General features: G+C 36.3%; 1 protein-coding gene across 1 annotated transcript; it reads left to right on the top strand.

Annotated features, from left to right (window-relative positions):
• Positions 1-4,255: 4,255 nt before the first annotated feature.
• On the top strand, positions 4,256-16,309 carry LOC127661174 (core histone macro-H2A.2-like). Its single transcript, XM_052151783.1, has 10 exons — positions 4,256-4,411; positions 6,559-6,593; positions 6,846-7,027; positions 7,142-7,248; positions 7,627-7,818; positions 7,923-8,030; positions 11,627-11,726; positions 12,182-12,271; positions 12,501-12,675; positions 15,625-16,309. The coding sequence occupies exons 3-10, from the start codon at positions 6,856-6,858 to the stop codon at positions 15,788-15,790; spliced, it is 1,110 nt and encodes a 369-aa protein (XP_052007743.1). The 5' UTR covers positions 4,256-4,411; positions 6,559-6,593; positions 6,846-6,855; the 3' UTR covers positions 15,791-16,309.
• Positions 16,310-17,632: the final 1,323 nt, after the last annotated feature.

The raw sequence follows: 17,632 nt of genomic DNA, 5'->3' as shown, positions 1-17,632 counted from the left end.
CGCTGTGCGTTACTGGGAAGACATCCTCATCCCACATGTGGTACCCTTCCTGCAGGCTCATCCTGACACGACTTTCTAGCATGAAAATGCCTGCAGACATACTGCTCATTCGATGTGTGATTTCCTGCAAGACAGGAATATCAGTGTTCTGCAATGGCCAGCGACGAGCCCGGATCTCAATCCCATTGAGCACATCTGGGACATGTTGGATCGGTGGGTGAGTGATAGGGCCATTCCCCCAGAAATGTCTGGGAATGTGCTGAGTGGAAGAGTGGAGTAACATCTCACAGCAAGAACTGGCAAATTTGGAGCAGTCCATGAGGAGGAGATGCACTTCAGTACTTAATGTAGCTGGTGGCCACACCAGATACTGACTGTTACTTTTGATTTTGACCCCCCCTTTGTTCAGGGACACATTATTCTATTTCTGTTAGTCACGTGTCTGTGAAACTTGTTCAGTTTATGTCTTAGTCATTGAATATTTTTATGTTCATACAAATATTTGCACATGTTAAGTTTGCTGAAAATAAAAGCAGTTGAAAGTGAGAGGACATTTCGTTTTTCCTGAGTTTATATATATATATATATATTGGAAGTTGATTGTGTTATATACTCATTATATTCTTTAAGGTATATCAGTTAAGTATTATAATGTATTATAACTGTAGATACACTTATTTATGATACGTTATGAATGCATTATAATGCCTTTATCATGAATTATAAATTTCATAGAAAATTTTACCAAAATATTAATAATAATAATAATAATAATAAAAACTGATGTAAACTGACCAGTAGCAGGTAAACACACACACCCAAGACACATTCACAAACCACATTCTCTTCCCAGTCACAAGCATTTCCAACATATTTCCAATCTATCAAAAATGTATTAAGTCACCATAAACGGTCCATACAGTGTTGGTTCTGAACTGGTTTTGCTTCAGGACACAATTTTTACAACACTTAAATTATTATTATTATTTTTTTAACATTTTATCAGAATTGCTTACTCTACAAAAGTGTATTAATATTACCATGAACTGCTTTAACAGCTTATCTTTATATGCTCTGGTTTGGTTCAAGTCTGTTGAATGCTTGGCCAATCAAAATACATTGTGGTCAGCTCAAACTACAGCATGTCTTTGTTGCAAGTGAACCCATATTTAAGGTAGTGTAGTCATATTGTTGTAGGATGAGGGCATGCCATGCAGCATGTCCATGTTGACATCCGTCTAATTAAGCTAGTTTCTATCAAAATACTGCAGGGTTTCACTGAACACACAGGCTTTGGACATATATGAAACCGGCATCCACTACATTAGACGTGGAGTGTTTTTCCTCCTTTTATAATAAACCTATTTATTTTGATATCCTAACTATGCATGACCCTATCAGAATAGATTTGCAACCCATTTTTGGGGAGGTCTTATGCCTTCTCTGAATTCTACAGTACAAAAAATTTAAATGTAGGAAAACCACGCTGAACTAGCCATTTGATGCTTAATTGTTCATGGTTAAATGTTTTCTGTTTCATAAAAAAAATCTCTCTAAAATGTTTATTTTGTAAAATCACGAATACAAAAGCATAAGTACCTGAACAGCAATGCAGACAAGATGAATCCATATACAGGTTCACCCAATAAAATAAATAAATAACTTTCTCACACTTCTACAGAGAATTACAAGGTATATATCAGTGCTGTATTACTTGTAAGAGTTCTAAAATAAACAAGAAGGGAACATTCATTCACCATCAAGACACCAAACAGCAATGAGAAAACACAGATGGAAATCATTCGAAAACAGCTGCATTTTGCATCCACATGAATGAGAAAGAGTCAGCCATGTTGATATAATATATAACTCTATAAGATGAATGTCAGACTTCACCCCAAGTATAAAGACAGGTCACACCAGTGCCAGAAATTAACTTTTGTTTATTATGGGGCAATATTTGGACCCTGGAATTGATACAGTATAAGGGCTTGTTTTTTTCTACTTCTCAAGACTCCTTCTAATACATAGATCAGCCTAGAATGGAAGATTATGAAATATATTGAATGTTAGATACAAGTTTTTTTGTTTTGTTTTTAAACAGGGGCTACAACATTTCTGTCCACACATTTTAAATCTTTGTTGTATTTTTGCCCAAAGCCCGTTAATTTCTGATCATGGGTCACACTAAAGTGAAGTTATTTTTTCTTCATCTTGCCAACCAATTTTATTGTCTTAAAAAGCATGAAGTTATGAAAGAAGTCTGAGATTTATTCTACAAAGCAAATTGTTTAAATGAGTTTCTGTAAGTATATGCCTGTAGGCCTGGTCCAGTCATCACCAGTTCTTTGTTTATATTGCTGTAACCAGGTGTTTAGATAATTCAGTCTGTGGCTGCTGACTAAGAGCAGGCATCTCTCTCTTCCAGCATATTTATGGGCCCATTCTAAATGCAAGGCTTTATCCCTGAAAGTTTACCCCTAAAGGAGGTAAGGAGGGATGGGGAAATCACTTTCAAAGTCTCTCTATGGTAGCTAAGAAATATACCACACAATGCAGACTAAACCATCCAGTCAAGTTTTTTTTTTTTTTTTTTGCCATGTAGGTGTGTCTGAATGTCATGATCCTTTATATTCAGAATATATATATACCTGCCCAACCCTGTAGAAATGCTGTCCATTATACTGTTGCCCCAGGACATCTTCTAATACATTTTTAATATCAAAAGTTGTATTATGTTAACATAAGTCAATGCACTAAAGTTAATGATGTACAGATATTGCTCTTATGGAAAGAAATTGGTACTTTAATTCACCAAAGTGGCATTCAACTGATCCCAATTTATAGTCAGGAAATTAATAACGTGATTAGCCAAATCAAGCCACATTTTAGCTTTAGAGTTGAAGTTGACTTATAAATGCATTTTTGTTTAACACATTATTATTATCCAAGTAAATGACGTCGCCCATGCAGTAGCACCGTGAAGCCCCTAGGGGTCACGGACCTCAGGTTGAACACCCCAGGCTTAGATCAGTGGTAACCAGCAACAACCAACAGTAGAACATGACATATATGAACATTTCATGACTTTTTTTAACTATTTCAATGTTTGAACTATTAAATATTGTCTACTAATGTTATTAATAGACTTTGTTAAAACATTTTATTCCTAAACCCTAACTCTTAATCTCAGAGCACGTCTGTCTGGCGCTGGGGAAATACCCAGAAATACAATACAGTACTGCCCTCTACCGGAACTAAAAATAATAACCAATCGCATACGGTCGAAACAGAGATCTTCTATGTTACATAACAACGACGCTCTAAAATGAGCTCTAAAATTATGTTTTAACCATAGGAGAGACCGTATGGTCAGAAATCTTCTATACTGAGATAAAAACCAGAGACATTATAGGAGAGACAGAACGGTCAGAAATCTTCTCAACTCTAAACCTCCGCGCTTTCACCATAGCAGACAGCGTAATGGTCAACTAGAGTGTTACGACAGTAAGTCACCGTTTGTGGATACCATACAAATTAACGGAGAGAAACGTAAAGTGACACCTACCTGTCGCAAAATCATAATTGACTTCCCTCATAAAACAGCAATTGTATTTAGTAATAAACTCTACACATAGTTCTCTCCAAAAGGAATTATGGTGTAAGACATGTTGAAGATTAGACAGGTGGTCAGTTCATCAAGCAATTAACTGTTTCCTCACAAAAGCAGTTTGTTCCGCGTCGGGAGGCATCTCCTCCATAGGCATCCGATTAAAAAGAACGGCCTCTTGTCTCCTCGCCAGTGAACCGCCATAGAATGTATATAGAACCGGCGCGTTATGCATTGCTTCGTTATCCTCGTATAGAGCTCTTGGTTAACCTTGTTGGCTCAACTATGTGGAAGGGCTCTGGTCATATTAGATTTTGCATTATATATATATATATATATATATATATATGATATATATATATATATATATGGAAGTATATATATATATATTATATATATATATATATATATATATATAATGCAAAATCCAGATTTTACAATATCGTCTCTAAGACACCTGCAGTTGTCAGTGACTAATTATTTTAGCATGCCTCGCACAATTATACATTAGTGCTGTATAATATACTATAATATACAATGCATTGCAACGCCGGATTCGCTCTATTTTAGAAACAGCAGCACTAGGCTAAAGCCTGCCTCCATCGACCTACAGTGGTACTGGCTGCTGTAGTTTTTGCTTCTCTGTCTTTTTTTCTTTTTTCTTCTTTTTTAGGAACACAGTAGAGACTGAGCACACACAAGGACAGGGAATAGGAATAAGACCAGGAACAACTCCTGTTTTTTGCGCCTGTCAGAGGACAGATATATTTCGTACATGACGCGATTGTAGAGAGCAAACAGGTAAATATTGGCACACGATGTTGGGTTACTAAGCGCTATGCATGCGAATACTTCGCTCTTCATGATTAGCTCGAGCTCCGTCTACACTGTACGCGACGCTCGCGCCAAAACTCGAACGCCTCCGTTATAAAAACGCAGCTGTCTAAACTGTTCGCTTGCACACTAGGCATACTCGTTGATTATAAAGGGAACGCATTGGTCATGTCGCGACGCTTCATATTATTCGCTTGCGATCTAGATCGGGTGTTATGCTGTATGTAAATGCAGCCGAGTGAAAACAAAATGGGGGTGAGCTGATGTGGGAGGAGCGGCGTTAAAAAGACAATATTTGGTGTGGCATTTGCAAACGACCTAATGTATTTTGAAAACAGGCGCATCTGTGTTCAGTTTAATTGGAAAGAAAAAGCAATGAAGATAAGGCGAAGCCTTTGAGCAGCAGTGCATTATTCGGTGATGGCCTCGCGCTTACGTAGTATGTAGCGGATCTTTGGAAAGTACAATACTGTTAAGTGTCGCTACTGGCTGAAAGGCGGGTCTAATATGTTCCTTTATACAAAAAAACTGCCCTTCGTAATTATAATTGCTCGCTTTTTATCTTTTAAAACATGTGCTGCGCCTTTAATCCTGTATATCTCTGCGGGGTCGCTGCAGACTGTGGAGATCTCCGTCGACTGTAGATTATAAACTGCCTGCGTGCCTTCAACAGAGCCCGTGTCATATTTGTGTTAGGTTGCAAATGTGCCTTTTAGTTCACGAAAACAAACAAAGTGTGAATTGGTCATCTTTGTAATTGGAAAACCATTTGACATGTACCTTTTAAGTAGTGCTTATGAAGAATTTAAATGGGAAACGTCCGGTTCTCACCCCCTAATTAAAATAAAACAAAAACATTATTTTAAATACATTTGAACGTTTACGATTGTTTGTTGTGTGACAGTATGGAAGTGAATGGCGCCAATTTCTGGAGGGTTTAAAAGGCAGAAAAATTAATAATTATTTTTAAAACTTATGTATAATTTGAGCTAAGTTGATTAAATCGTCGTTTTAGGGTTTAGGGCATTATGTCATAGCAACGAAGTGGTAAAATTGGATATAACTTTACACAGCAAATATTAGTAAGTGCTTTTATCACACTTAAGTCAAAACAAAAATATTGTTTATGTATTGTGGCTTTACGGTTGAAACCGTGAGTATTTTAACGTTTGGGTCATTACTACGATTCGGTGACATTTAAGTCCCCAGAACAAGTTGTGGTATTTATATTGTTTAATTTCACCCGATTACAATTTTAATAGGCTTGGTAAAAAAATAATTAAGACAATTTCGAATTTTACACACTGCTGTGGGCCTAAAAGTTAAATAAATAAAACATGTATATAACTGTAAACTTTCCCTCATGTCCCCAGTGCTACACGTCATAATAAGTGCTAAAATTCTATTTTCTTCATATACAGTTGAGAGTTATGTATTACATTCTCTCACTAACATGTATTCATTTGTTGTAAATGTGTAATTTTAACACTAATAGTGGAGTTTTTTGTGTGTCCCTTGCTTTATTGTCTCTGTTATGTCATGATACTATGACCTTCAATTGAAGATATGTTAGGAAATGACATCACACACGCTAGAGGTGGACATCAGCCTTACAGAAAAAATATTTTGAGTTATTTGACATTTACAATTCTTTTGTTTTATTTATGTTTTCCTTTATTTTGTTGAGTTGGCCAAGTATAACGTTCCCACCATGTTATGAGAAGATATAAGGGAAATTGATGTAATTTTAAAATTTCAATATATTTGTTTACAGAAATAAAATCATCAATATAAGTTTACAAATATGTTTACATAATATCAGTCACAGACCATGTAGTTGTTAATTTTCCCATTAAAATTTGTCTACCCTTTTTTTCCCACCCTGTTCATTAAACTGGATTGACATCTAAAAAAAAATTTCAATTTAACCTGTAATCTATTTATGTGAATATATTAGTTATTCATGCATTTAATTTTTAATTTTTTTGGTCATTAACATGGATAAAGTGTGCTTAGAGTAGTCCATAGGGCCATTATTTGTTTGAAACAGACAAACTGTTGAATCATTTCCAGAGATCTTAACAAATTAATCATTTTATGTTTTTCCACTGTAGGTACTCCATCCAGTGGCACTGTGAGTCTAGAGAAGGTGTGTCCACTTTGTCATTCACTTCTGGATTAGATACATCTTTTTATTTATCTTGGAAAATAGTTTTCTTGCTCAAAAAATTATATTTCATTTAAAACCTTATATTATTTATTTCACCATTTTACCCCACTTTTCTGTATGCACTCTACTTGCTTGTAAATTAATGCAAAAAGACCCCAAATAAAATGATATAAAAAGAAATGTATAATGTTGTTATTAATATATATATTTTTTTTAAATAATTCACCACAGCAAAGGCAGGATGTCAGCCAGAGGAGGAAAGAAAAAGATCACCAAGCTGTCCCGTTCTGCCCGGGCAGGAGTCATATTTCCTGTCGGGAGAATGATGCGTTACTTGCGCACAGGAACCCATAAGTATCGCATTGGCATGGGTGCCCCTGTGTACATGGCAGCTGTCATTGAGTACTTGGCAGGTAAGAATCAAGAAAGCATAATGCCTCCATTACAACTGTATCTTATGTTCATCATTGCCATAGTCTTGTTTTCATTTTGGCACCACTGTTGCATCATTACAAATGTTTTTGTAGCTGAGATTTTGGAGTTGGCTGGAAATGCAGCAAGAGATAATAAGAAGGGGAGAATCACTCCACGACACATCAAGCTGGCTGTGGCCAACGATGAGGAACTCAACCAGGTAATGAATTACAAGGGCTGTTAGGGTTAATATTGAGCATCAACATTTAACAAAGTGCAGTTGGCCCAGGGTTTTGCCTAAAGGCACAATGGGAATAGAGCAGAAATATGTGCACAGGTCACAACTGCTAGTGGTGAATTCACCATTTTTGCATTAGTACCCCAGATCTATTGTTGTTAAATTTGCATTTGGCAGGTGTTTTTATCCAAAGTGACTTATAGTGCACTCAAGGTAAACAGTGTTGTAATTAAACCCTTTAGTTTTTTTAGCAGACTATTATTATACTTTCCATATGAATTATTTTCCATTGACTAGCAATTTCAGTATTATATTAATCTGTTGTCATTAAGCAAATTGTTATTCTGCATTTCTGAATAGCTGCTCAGAGGGGTGACCATATCAAATGGTGGAGTTCTTCCTCGGATCCATCCTGAGCTGCTCTCCAAGAAGAGAGGAGGCAAGGTGAAGGTGGAGACTCAGGTGGCTGTTCCAGAGAAGAGGGCGAATCGGCTGAAGGGCATAAAGAAACCCAACAAAAAGAGCAAAGGAAAACCAGGTCGCAAACCCAAGGTAAGTGCAGGACAAGTTGAAGATGATCTAATAAATATGAAAAGGAAAAACGTGTTGCTTTAATACTGTATTTATCTTTGAAAATAAAAAATGTCCTTTTGCAGAAAAGCACAGAGAATGACAAAGAAGCAGATGCCAACATGACAGTGGAGGATGGACCAGGAGAGGGATTTACTATTCTCTCTGCAAAGAGCCTGTTCCTTGGACAAAAGGTGAGGAAGTAGCCATGATAAACACACATTGTCAAGTTTTATTATTTTAAGACTTATTTTAGATTTTAAAGGAATCGTATTAAATTTGACCATAAATCATGTAATAGGGCTGGGCAAAACACCTAAGAAATCTCTATATTTTTTACCCTTTTGACAGTATTTAATGTTTCAATATATATGTATTTGCTCTGAAAAGGGTAAATTATTATTAATTTTTTTCAACAATCATCCATTATTGCCAACACAATCCAGAATTATATTTACCTACATATGTTTTTAAAATATTGTAATATATTAAACAACATTTCACCTTTTAATTTTAAATATGTATAAAAAATTGCAAGGGTTGCTAATTATACATGTTCATGATGTACTTTAACACACTATCACAGTTAATGCAGTAAACAATGTTCATTTAAAGAGAAAGGCTCCATTGAGCCCACTTCATCTGTACAAGCAAGTTAAGGATGCATGTCTGTTTATTCTGTGTTGCTGACAGGACGTGACATGCAGCACTAGTGTGCTTACTAGTGTCTGATGACTGTATACACAGTCTTTTCTCTTCTTGCTACTGTGATTACTTGAAATTGATGAATTGATGATCAATAAGCTTAATCGATCAAAATAGTAATGACAGATCAAATTCATTAACATTCCTAAAATGAAAAATGCAATGCAGTAACATTTGCATGAACGTTTTTGATTGATGGCGCGACGAATCATTGAATCAAAGTTTTAACCCTTTAAGCTCTGAAGATGTTTTTTAAAGATTTCCTGTTTCAGTGGCATACCCAAAATTAAAGGCTTGTAACTCTACAAAAAAAAACAAGCTGGGTCAAGTGTCTTGACCCACAAATCACAGAAAAAATTGAGCCAAAAATGTACTTTATTTTTTATTTTTCAGATTTTACATTAAATATCTCTGGGTGTAAATAAGGTGGCTCCGAAAAACTGCTTCTGTTTTGTTCCTTATGTCATCTGTAGCTGAGAAAAACTTTGTGCTGATACGACAAAGCAATCAAAAGTTATAGCATTAAAATATATTTATCATAGTGTCCAAAAACATCTCTATTTGTCCAAATGTCTGTCCAAACAAATACAACATAATAATTGTACGTAAAACATTTAATACACATCATACCTGCAAACTTGTCGCTTTTCGGCGAAAATCGCCGTTTTCTTGGTCAATTGGGTCATTTACGTGAATCGCGTAGAACCTGAGAGTTTTTTATGGGGGGGGTGTGCTGCCCGCCCTTCATCTGCATGCCATGGAGGCTAGAATTGAGAAACATTATTGGATAATTCTTATAATTGACATTTCTCTGAGCCAATCGGAATCTTAGCACTTTTTCTCTTGGCCAATCGGAATCTTAGCACTTGCGTCAGAATCTTGAAGCACACAGCGTCAACCACGCGAGTCTGATGGAAACTCATAACGTGTAGGAATCGTATGTGAAATTCGAGGTAAGTCAAGCTTTTTGGAGCTAAAACAAAAGCTATTTGTTTGCTTGATTCAAGTAACGTTAGCTACCGCTTTTTATGTGATATAATTTACAGTAATATTGTATTGTCTATGGGTGGAACGGTACATGTAAGTTATTCGTATTGAACCGAAACTGTACGGGTGTCACGGTTCGGTGCACGAATTTGCACAGAGAATACAAGGGAAAAAAAATAAATAAAACTCTAGATAGCGATAAATTTAGCTCTATTCACGTTTGGTGTGAACGCAGCATAATAAACAGGCTGCGATGTCAAGATTGTAATGCTGTAGTGTGTGTGTGTGTGTGTGTGTGTGTGTGTGTGTGTGTGAGTGTGAGTGTGAGTGTGTGAGTGAGAGAGAGAGGCGCGCGGGCGCGTTCGAACATTGGAAACAAAAACATACTCCATCATTTTGTTAATACAGGACATCATTCAAACTGCAAAGTGTTTACATATTTGTGTACACTCGCAATCAAATACAACATTGTGCTTTTGTCACACTCTAAACTCTTGTCAAACTGTAACCTACAACTGTCACCCAACCAAAAACACACACACACACACACACACACACAGTTTTAAAAGCAAAACATTTATCCAACCCCATTTCAAAACAGTCTGTAGGTTCTATCTTTTGGACATTCATCATATCGCATTGGTTTTCATTTCTTGTCCTCAGAGCACTAATCTGTTTATTTTTAAGTTACACATTCTACGTTGCTTAAAAAAGAAAATCAAATGTGTTTTTAATGATAGTATTATATTATACGGAAATCAATTATTTATAATTCAGATGAGAATAAAGTTAGGGTTAATTAAAATTAAGGAAAACAAATATATTGATCTGAAATATAGGAAATTAATTTTAAATTCATTCAGGTACAATTACCAAACATATCTCAAGGTCTTTTTATTAATTTTTATTAATAAACTAATTGTATACAACTATTGTCAGTGCACTACAAATAAACTGGTTCTAAGCCTTTATTAATAAAACTCATTTAAAAAATACAAGGCTTAAGACAATGATAAAAATGCTATCTATATTTTTGTTTTGCTTTTCACTCCATTGTACTGAAATCGTACCGAACTGTGATGTCTGAACCAAGGTATGAACCGAACCTTGACTTCTGTGTACAGTTCCACCCCTAGTATTGCCTATAAATTACGTTAAGCTATGCTAAAAGTGGTATGAATGGTTTCCAAAACGGTACAAAAACTATTGTTTTACTCGAGGGGAGGTGGAAAATGAGCTTAGTTCCCCAAATGGTGGAATATCCCTGTAATGTTAGCTAGGCTTATCGTTAGCCGGGTATCCAATCATCCATCCCCCCCGGCGATACTGTCACCTTTTTTACTCTGAGGAGTTTGCAGGTATGTTACAACAATGACTAAAGGTTTTCATTGCATGGAGACATGATTTTAGTAATGAGATTTCACATAATGAGTGACTTTTGACTCAATGAGTCTGCATTGAGTTTGTGTTATTTACATGGCGCCAACTGCTGGTGGCCATATGTAATATTGTGATTTTGTGTGGATTATCTAATCATCCATGCAACCAATTACCTTGTATGTGGGCTCGTTTGAAAGATAATCAACTACTTTAAGTATACTTTAGGTATACACATTGTGATATTTCATGTTCTCTTAAGTTACAAGTGAAAACGCAGCATACAAGCAACGGCAAAAAAATAATTTCTCCCATCTGAGTTTAAAGGGTTAAATCAATCCATTGAACCGGCCATTTTTAATAGATTCACAGATTTAAATTGAACTTACAAACTCTTAATGCCATTTTTCCTATTGAAGTTTAAATCAGAGACACTAGTGTAATGGCAGTCTTTAGGAAACTTCATGGCCACATAAAAAGCCCATTAAAATCATTGTGATATTCATAATGTTGGCTTAATTTCGTATCGCAGGAAAATCATTGCAAGTATATCATGTATATTGGATACATTGCCCAGCCCTACTATGGTATGGTATTTGTTCAGTTTGTCCAACCATTCATTTATAATTTCTGCTGTTGTAGATGGTTACAGCTGTAACTTTGTGATTTTTTGACTTAATGTTGCAATAACAAGTTAACCTTTCTTGGGCTCTTTTTTTAGCTATCTCTTACAGAGAGTGAAATCGGCAAAATCGGAACGATCAAAGTGGAGGGAATCATCAACCCCACAAATGCAGAGATTGATCTGAAAGAGGGAATTGGTCAGTACACTAACATTCATCGATAGGCCATAGCATGCAAACATAAAACAAACATTCTTATAGATAGAACTAAATGTTGCAGGTCCAAATTCCATGTGGGATTGCATATAACTCACATATAATTAGTAAACAATTACAGGGTTAGTTCACCCAAAAATGAAGCTCATCCTCACCTTTTGTTCCAAACCTGTATGACTTTCTTTCTTCCATGGAGCACAAGTGGTTGCTTGGCAGATGTTAGGCAGAATACCTCAGTCACCATTCACTTTCATTGCATCTTTATTCCATACAATGAAAGTGAATGGTGACTGAGACTTTTGTGTTCCACGGATGTCAAACTGGTTTGAAATAACCTGAGGGTGAGTAAATGATGACAAAACATTTATTTATGAGTTAAATATTCCTTTAATGCTAGATATGTGTAGCAAGTGTACTCTATATTTTCTGTGATACAGGTAACGCTCTGGAGAAGGCTGGCGGTAAAGACTTCTTAGAAACCGTTAAGGAGCTGAGAAAAACCCAGGCCCCCCTGGAGGTCGCATCAGGTCAAATTCAAACACACACACACACACACACACACACACTCTTTGACACATGCAGAGAGAAAGCAGGCTAGTGTACGTGTTCACAGCAGCAGGAAATGACTTTGTTATATATTTCAAGACTGAAAAATGTAAAAGAGGGAAGAAACCCATTATAAGATATTTAAGTAACATCTCTCGCTCTGTCGTTGGTGTTGTGATCCTAGTTTGTTTTATTCCCTGTGCCCTGCAGTGGCTGTGAGCCAGGCCAATGGGATGGCAGCACGTTTCATCATCCACTGTCATGTTCCTCAGTGGGGCTCGGAGAAGTGTGAGGATCAACTCGAGAAGACGGTGAAAAACTGTCTCTCTGCTGCCGAGGAGAAGAAGCTCAAATCGGTGGCCTTCCCCTCACTTCCTGCTGGACGGTGAGCTACAGCTTTTATTTGCATCAGGATTGGGTTTAACAACACAACACTAACTTAAACTTCACTCTTTAAAACTAGCACGTGTGCCTTCAAGCCACTGCAGTTGGTTGATTTCAGATCAATAATTAACTAGAATTGCATTTCCTGAAGGAAGTAGCAGTGCTTGCAATGCAACAAGGGAATAGTGGTAAATTGTTAGGTAAGTTTAGGTTTTAGGCTTTGGTTCTGTGTAATTGAAAAGTTTCATGAAGTTTATTTTCAAATGTCCTGCAAAGATGATTAAATATATATGCAAGTAAGAAAAGAATAATCAGTATGCAAATATTAATGTTACATTTTATCAATTTATTTCAAGGGAGATTTTTAAACTTTAAAGGGGCCATGACATGAAGAATCAAATTGTCCTTGATCTTTTGACATATAAGATGACAAATGTGCTATAAAAACATGCTGTAAGTTTCAGAACTCAAAACGTCCTCCTCACTGCCAAAAGAACATTTGTTGAAACCAAGCTGCTAAATGACATCTACACTGGTAGACATTTGCCCCTGACTGCCTCCACATCAACAAATCAATGCCTACTTTACCTTGTCTCTTCTGTAGCACTCTCAGTAGTGGTGAGCAGTGAGATGGGCCCGTATTCACAAAAAATCGTAAGGCTAAAAGTTTAGAAGCAACTCCTGTCATCCATTAGCATAATCATCTATCAAGATCCTCCCAGACTGCACATCATCCGACAATCCATAGCACATTTTTTCCTATGGATATGTGCTTGTTGCAAGGAAAAAAGGGGGCATTCACGGCCATCGCTCGACTACACGGTGTAGTTGATATTCTGTAGTAGACAGGACGCACACTTGTGTTTCATTGCAGCAACACAGGATGATGTTTTTGTAAAAACAAATTATAATTATATCATCTATCTGTAGACAGTGTGTGTATATATATATATATATATATATATGTGTGTGTGTGTGTGTGTACACGGTACTGTGCAAAAGTTTAGGTGATAATTTAGTTTAGAGAGTTTAGTGAGATATATATATATATATATATATGTGTGTGTGTGTGTTTGTACTGTTTATATATATCTCACACAAAAAACAAAAAAAAACTTGTATTAATAAAGCTGCGTATTGCTATTTTTCTTCTGTTGCTCATTAGTCTTTGTCTCTTCAGACATTTTTCTCAACACAACTTTTATAAACTGTGAGCGGAAGGGTAAATTAGGGGGAGCCGCACACCTGACTCATGACATGACTCATTCCTAAAATTCGAAACAATTATTTTCTACAAAGGTACGCGTTTCTGGAGGCTTCTCAACATTCTGCCATGCTACAGAGTGCAACTCGCATAGTTTTCTATTAAATTCAACCAGTATAATTATCAAAGGACAAAGATTATTTACTCAAGTCTTCACTGGACGATATATTGTGCAATGTATTTTCAGTTACAAGTCTTTTTGTGGTTTGACAGCTTGACCTAGTAAAAGCTACATACAGAGAAATTGCATAATAATTTCGAATCATTCAGTTTGCGCAGTTACACCAGTTTCATACACTAACCTGCAAACTCATCAAAGTCGCTATGTTCATTCTTGAAGTACAAAAACCTTCATACCGTTTGTGTGTATGGTGATGACTAGATCCACAACGCCTCTCATCTGGTGTACGACTGGCTTCAGTAAATGTATATCACCCTCTTGTGGTCTCCCAATGCTGTTATACCAGACTATTAAACAGAAGAGCAACTGAGTGAATTGGAAAGCACGCATGCCTATTAATATGTATTTGTACACACATATGGGATACTGATAATCCTCATTGTCACACAGAAAATCAATGTGATATAGTGTTTATTTGTGTGAATATTGTACTCATTTGTCTTGTAATAACAAAGAAATAGATATCCCTTGAGAGTAAACTTATACAGATATGAAATAATCATATAAATATGATTTATGGAAGCAGGGAAAAACCCCTGATACTATTACATATATAGAGTCTTTAATGACAATATACAATTTTGGTAATTAGGCAGTTATACATGTATTTTTTGGTTACACAAGAGAAAGGTTGAGGGAGACTAAAGAGTTGTGGGCATAACTCCTAAAAATGGATGAGGTATAGGGGGTGGAATGAGGTCCCGGTCACTAAAGACCCAAGGTATGCATTAAAGTGTTAAAGGAGTAGCAGCACCAAAACCAAATGTTTCTGAATGAGGGTGGAAACTTATTATATTTTACAAGTACCGGTATATGAGGTCAAACTTTACAAATATTATATTTGAACCTCAAGGAACACATTAAAATAATAAAACAAGGATGTCATGGCCCCTTTAATTTCTTAAAAAAAGTTTAAGGTTTACACAAAATAATAATAGATTGCACACTTTAGGCTAAAAAAGGATCTACAAAACAAAAGTTTGAATGGAGACTGTATGTTGAGTGGTTGGTGCTGAATTGACTGCATGTGTTTTATATTTAGGGTTAAGTGTTTACATTTGCATGGTATCATTTAGCAGACACTTTTATCCAAAGCTACTCATAAATAAGGAACATAAAAAGCAACTTGTACAAGAGCCAAGCCAACAATATTTGCAGTATTACAATGCCAAGTTTGAAGAGTAAGCTAGAGCAGTACAGAAACTAGAACAGAAATATCACAGAGAAAAGAGATTCTAGATAAACAAATATGATAACATTTAAGGTTTAGAGCTCACCACTAACTAATGTTTGAGGGAAATCAATACAGGGCCTTGAAAACACTTTAATGACTTAAATTGCCCCTTGAAGCAGATGTCTGGTTCTGTTTTTTGACATTTGTGAAGCTTTGTTAGAGGATAAACTGCAGAAAATGCTGTAATGAAAGTCCATTATTTACTGTATGGCTCTATTTCTTTGTGATGATATCAAAATAATCAGGTCACCTCTATACCCCCCCCCCACAGAAATGGTTTCCCAAAGCAAACAGCAGCCCAGCTAATTCTGAAGGCCATTTCAAACCATTTTGTGTCAGCCACCACCTCCTCTCTGAAGAACATTTACTTTGTGCTGTTTGACAGCGAGAGCATTGGGATATACCTGCAGGAGATGGCCAAGATGGACAGCAAGTGATATTCAACCATGGCTTTGATTTCTTTGAAAGTGTAACAGCCTTGATGCTACTCTGTTATAGCTTCTGTTTGACTGGTTTTATCTGCCTCAACATTGCTGGAAGGTAAAGTGAGTTGTACTGACATAAGCTTTAGCAGATGATGCATCCTGGCTAGTAAGTGAAGTGTAGTGCAGCTTGGTGAAAGATGTTGTAGGTATACGTTTTTAAAAACAGATTATTTGGAGGTGTTAAAACAAGGATAATTGTGAGTGATGTACTGTACACATTTATGTTTCACTGTTCTGCTTTAAAGAAAAGACATTCATTTAGATTAGATCGACTTAATCTTCATTGTTTGCCATTTTTATTCTTAGACTGATCATTTTTTACATTCCATGTTGAACTTTTGACTGTTGTTTTTTGGCTAGATATCATATGTAGTTTTTGAGATCGTTTTGTTTTATCAAAAAAAAAAAAAAAGTGTTTCTTGTTCTGCTTTGAAATAAAAAATGTTTTACACCACACGTCAAGCTGTCTTCTGTCACTGAACAGTAACTTAATTTGTGGGTTAATTGTGGTAAATTAACTGGGGTCTATTCAGGGGTGTTTCTTCAACATCAGGCTTATAGCACTGAGGAATTCTAGTAAGTCACGTGTCATCAAAACATTTTTCACAATGACACTTTTTTTTTATATTTGCCTACTATGTCCAACACTGTATGTACATGCGCCACAAAAGATTTTTTTTTTTTCTTTTTTCTTAGTCGTGAACATTTTCACACATCATTTCCACCACATCTCAAAGTCTGTATTGTGTTTAATAGAATTCTGTGGTGTAAATTACACTGATGGAAATTTTGAAATAAAATGTTCACATCCCTCAGTCTTGCATAGGCAAATTTTACAGCTAACATTTGATGTATTTTAAATACATACAATTAAATCATATTTTCACTTTTTTTACATAGCTTGATTAGAAACTATGCCCAAAAAAAAATATTCTGTTCTAGTGATATTTACCTTGATTTTCTTGATATTGTTGACTTTGTATACAAGTATTCACAGCGCTTCACTTTTTCCACATATTGTTATGTTACAGCCTTATTCCAAAATGGATTAAATTCATTATTTTCCTCAAAATTCTACAAACAATACCCCATAATGACAACGTGAAAGGAGTTTGTTTAAATCTTTGCAAATGTATTAAAAATAAAAAATGGAAGAAATAAATCACATTCACAGCCTTTGCCATGACACTCAAAATTGAGCTCAGGTGCATCCTGTTTCCACTGATCATCCTTGAGATGTTTCTACAACTTGATTGGAGTCCACCTGTGGTAAATTCAGTTGATTGGACATGATTTGTAAAGGCTCACACACCTGTCTATATAAGGTCCCACAGTTAACAGTGCATGTCAGAGCACAAACCAAGCCATGAAGTCCAAGGAATTGTCTGTAGACCTCCGAGACAGGATTGTATCGAGGCACTGATCTGGAGAAGGCTGCAAAAACACTGGCTGCATTGGAGGTTCCCAATGAGCACAGTGTCCTCCATAATTCTTAAATGGAAGAAGTTTGGAACCACCGTCACTCTTCCTAGAGCTGGCCGCCCGGCCAAACAGAGCAATCGGGGGAGAAGGGCCTTAGTCAGGGAGGTGACTAAGAACTCAATGGTCACTCTGACAGAGCTCCAGCATTTCTCTGTGGAGAGAGGAGAACCTTCCAGAAGAACAACCATCTCTGCAGCACTCCACCAATCAGGCCTGTATGGTAGAGTGGCCAGACGGAAGTCACTCCTCAGTAAAAGGCACATGACAGCCCACCTGGAGTTTGCCAAAAGGCACCTGAAGGACTCTCAAACC

Source organism: Xyrauchen texanus, chromosome 20 (genome assembly GCF_025860055.1).
Source record: "Xyrauchen texanus isolate HMW12.3.18 chromosome 20, RBS_HiC_50CHRs, whole genome shotgun sequence".
In the NCBI taxonomy this organism is placed as follows: domain Eukaryota; kingdom Metazoa; phylum Chordata; class Actinopteri; order Cypriniformes; family Catostomidae; genus Xyrauchen; species Xyrauchen texanus.
The sequence above is the reverse complement of the archived record's forward strand: the minus strand, read 5'-3'. Positions and strand labels throughout refer to the sequence as shown.

What these genes read in the sequence shown, in the direction of transcription:
- LOC127661174 (XM_052151783.1), top strand. Translation starts at nt 6,856, where the DNA reads ATGTCAGCCAGAGGAGGAAAGAAAAAGATCACCAAGCTGTCCCGTTCT. An exon ending in AACCAGGTCGCAAACCCAAG is followed by an intron (nt 7,819 to 7,922) that starts GTAAGTGCAGGA and finishes GTCCTTTTGCAG; the next exon opens with AAAAGCACAGAGAATGACAA. An exon ending in CCCTCACTTCCTGCTGGACG is followed by an intron (nt 12,676 to 15,624) that starts GTGAGCTACAGC and finishes CCCCCCCCACAG; the next exon opens with AAATGGTTTCCCAAAGCAAA.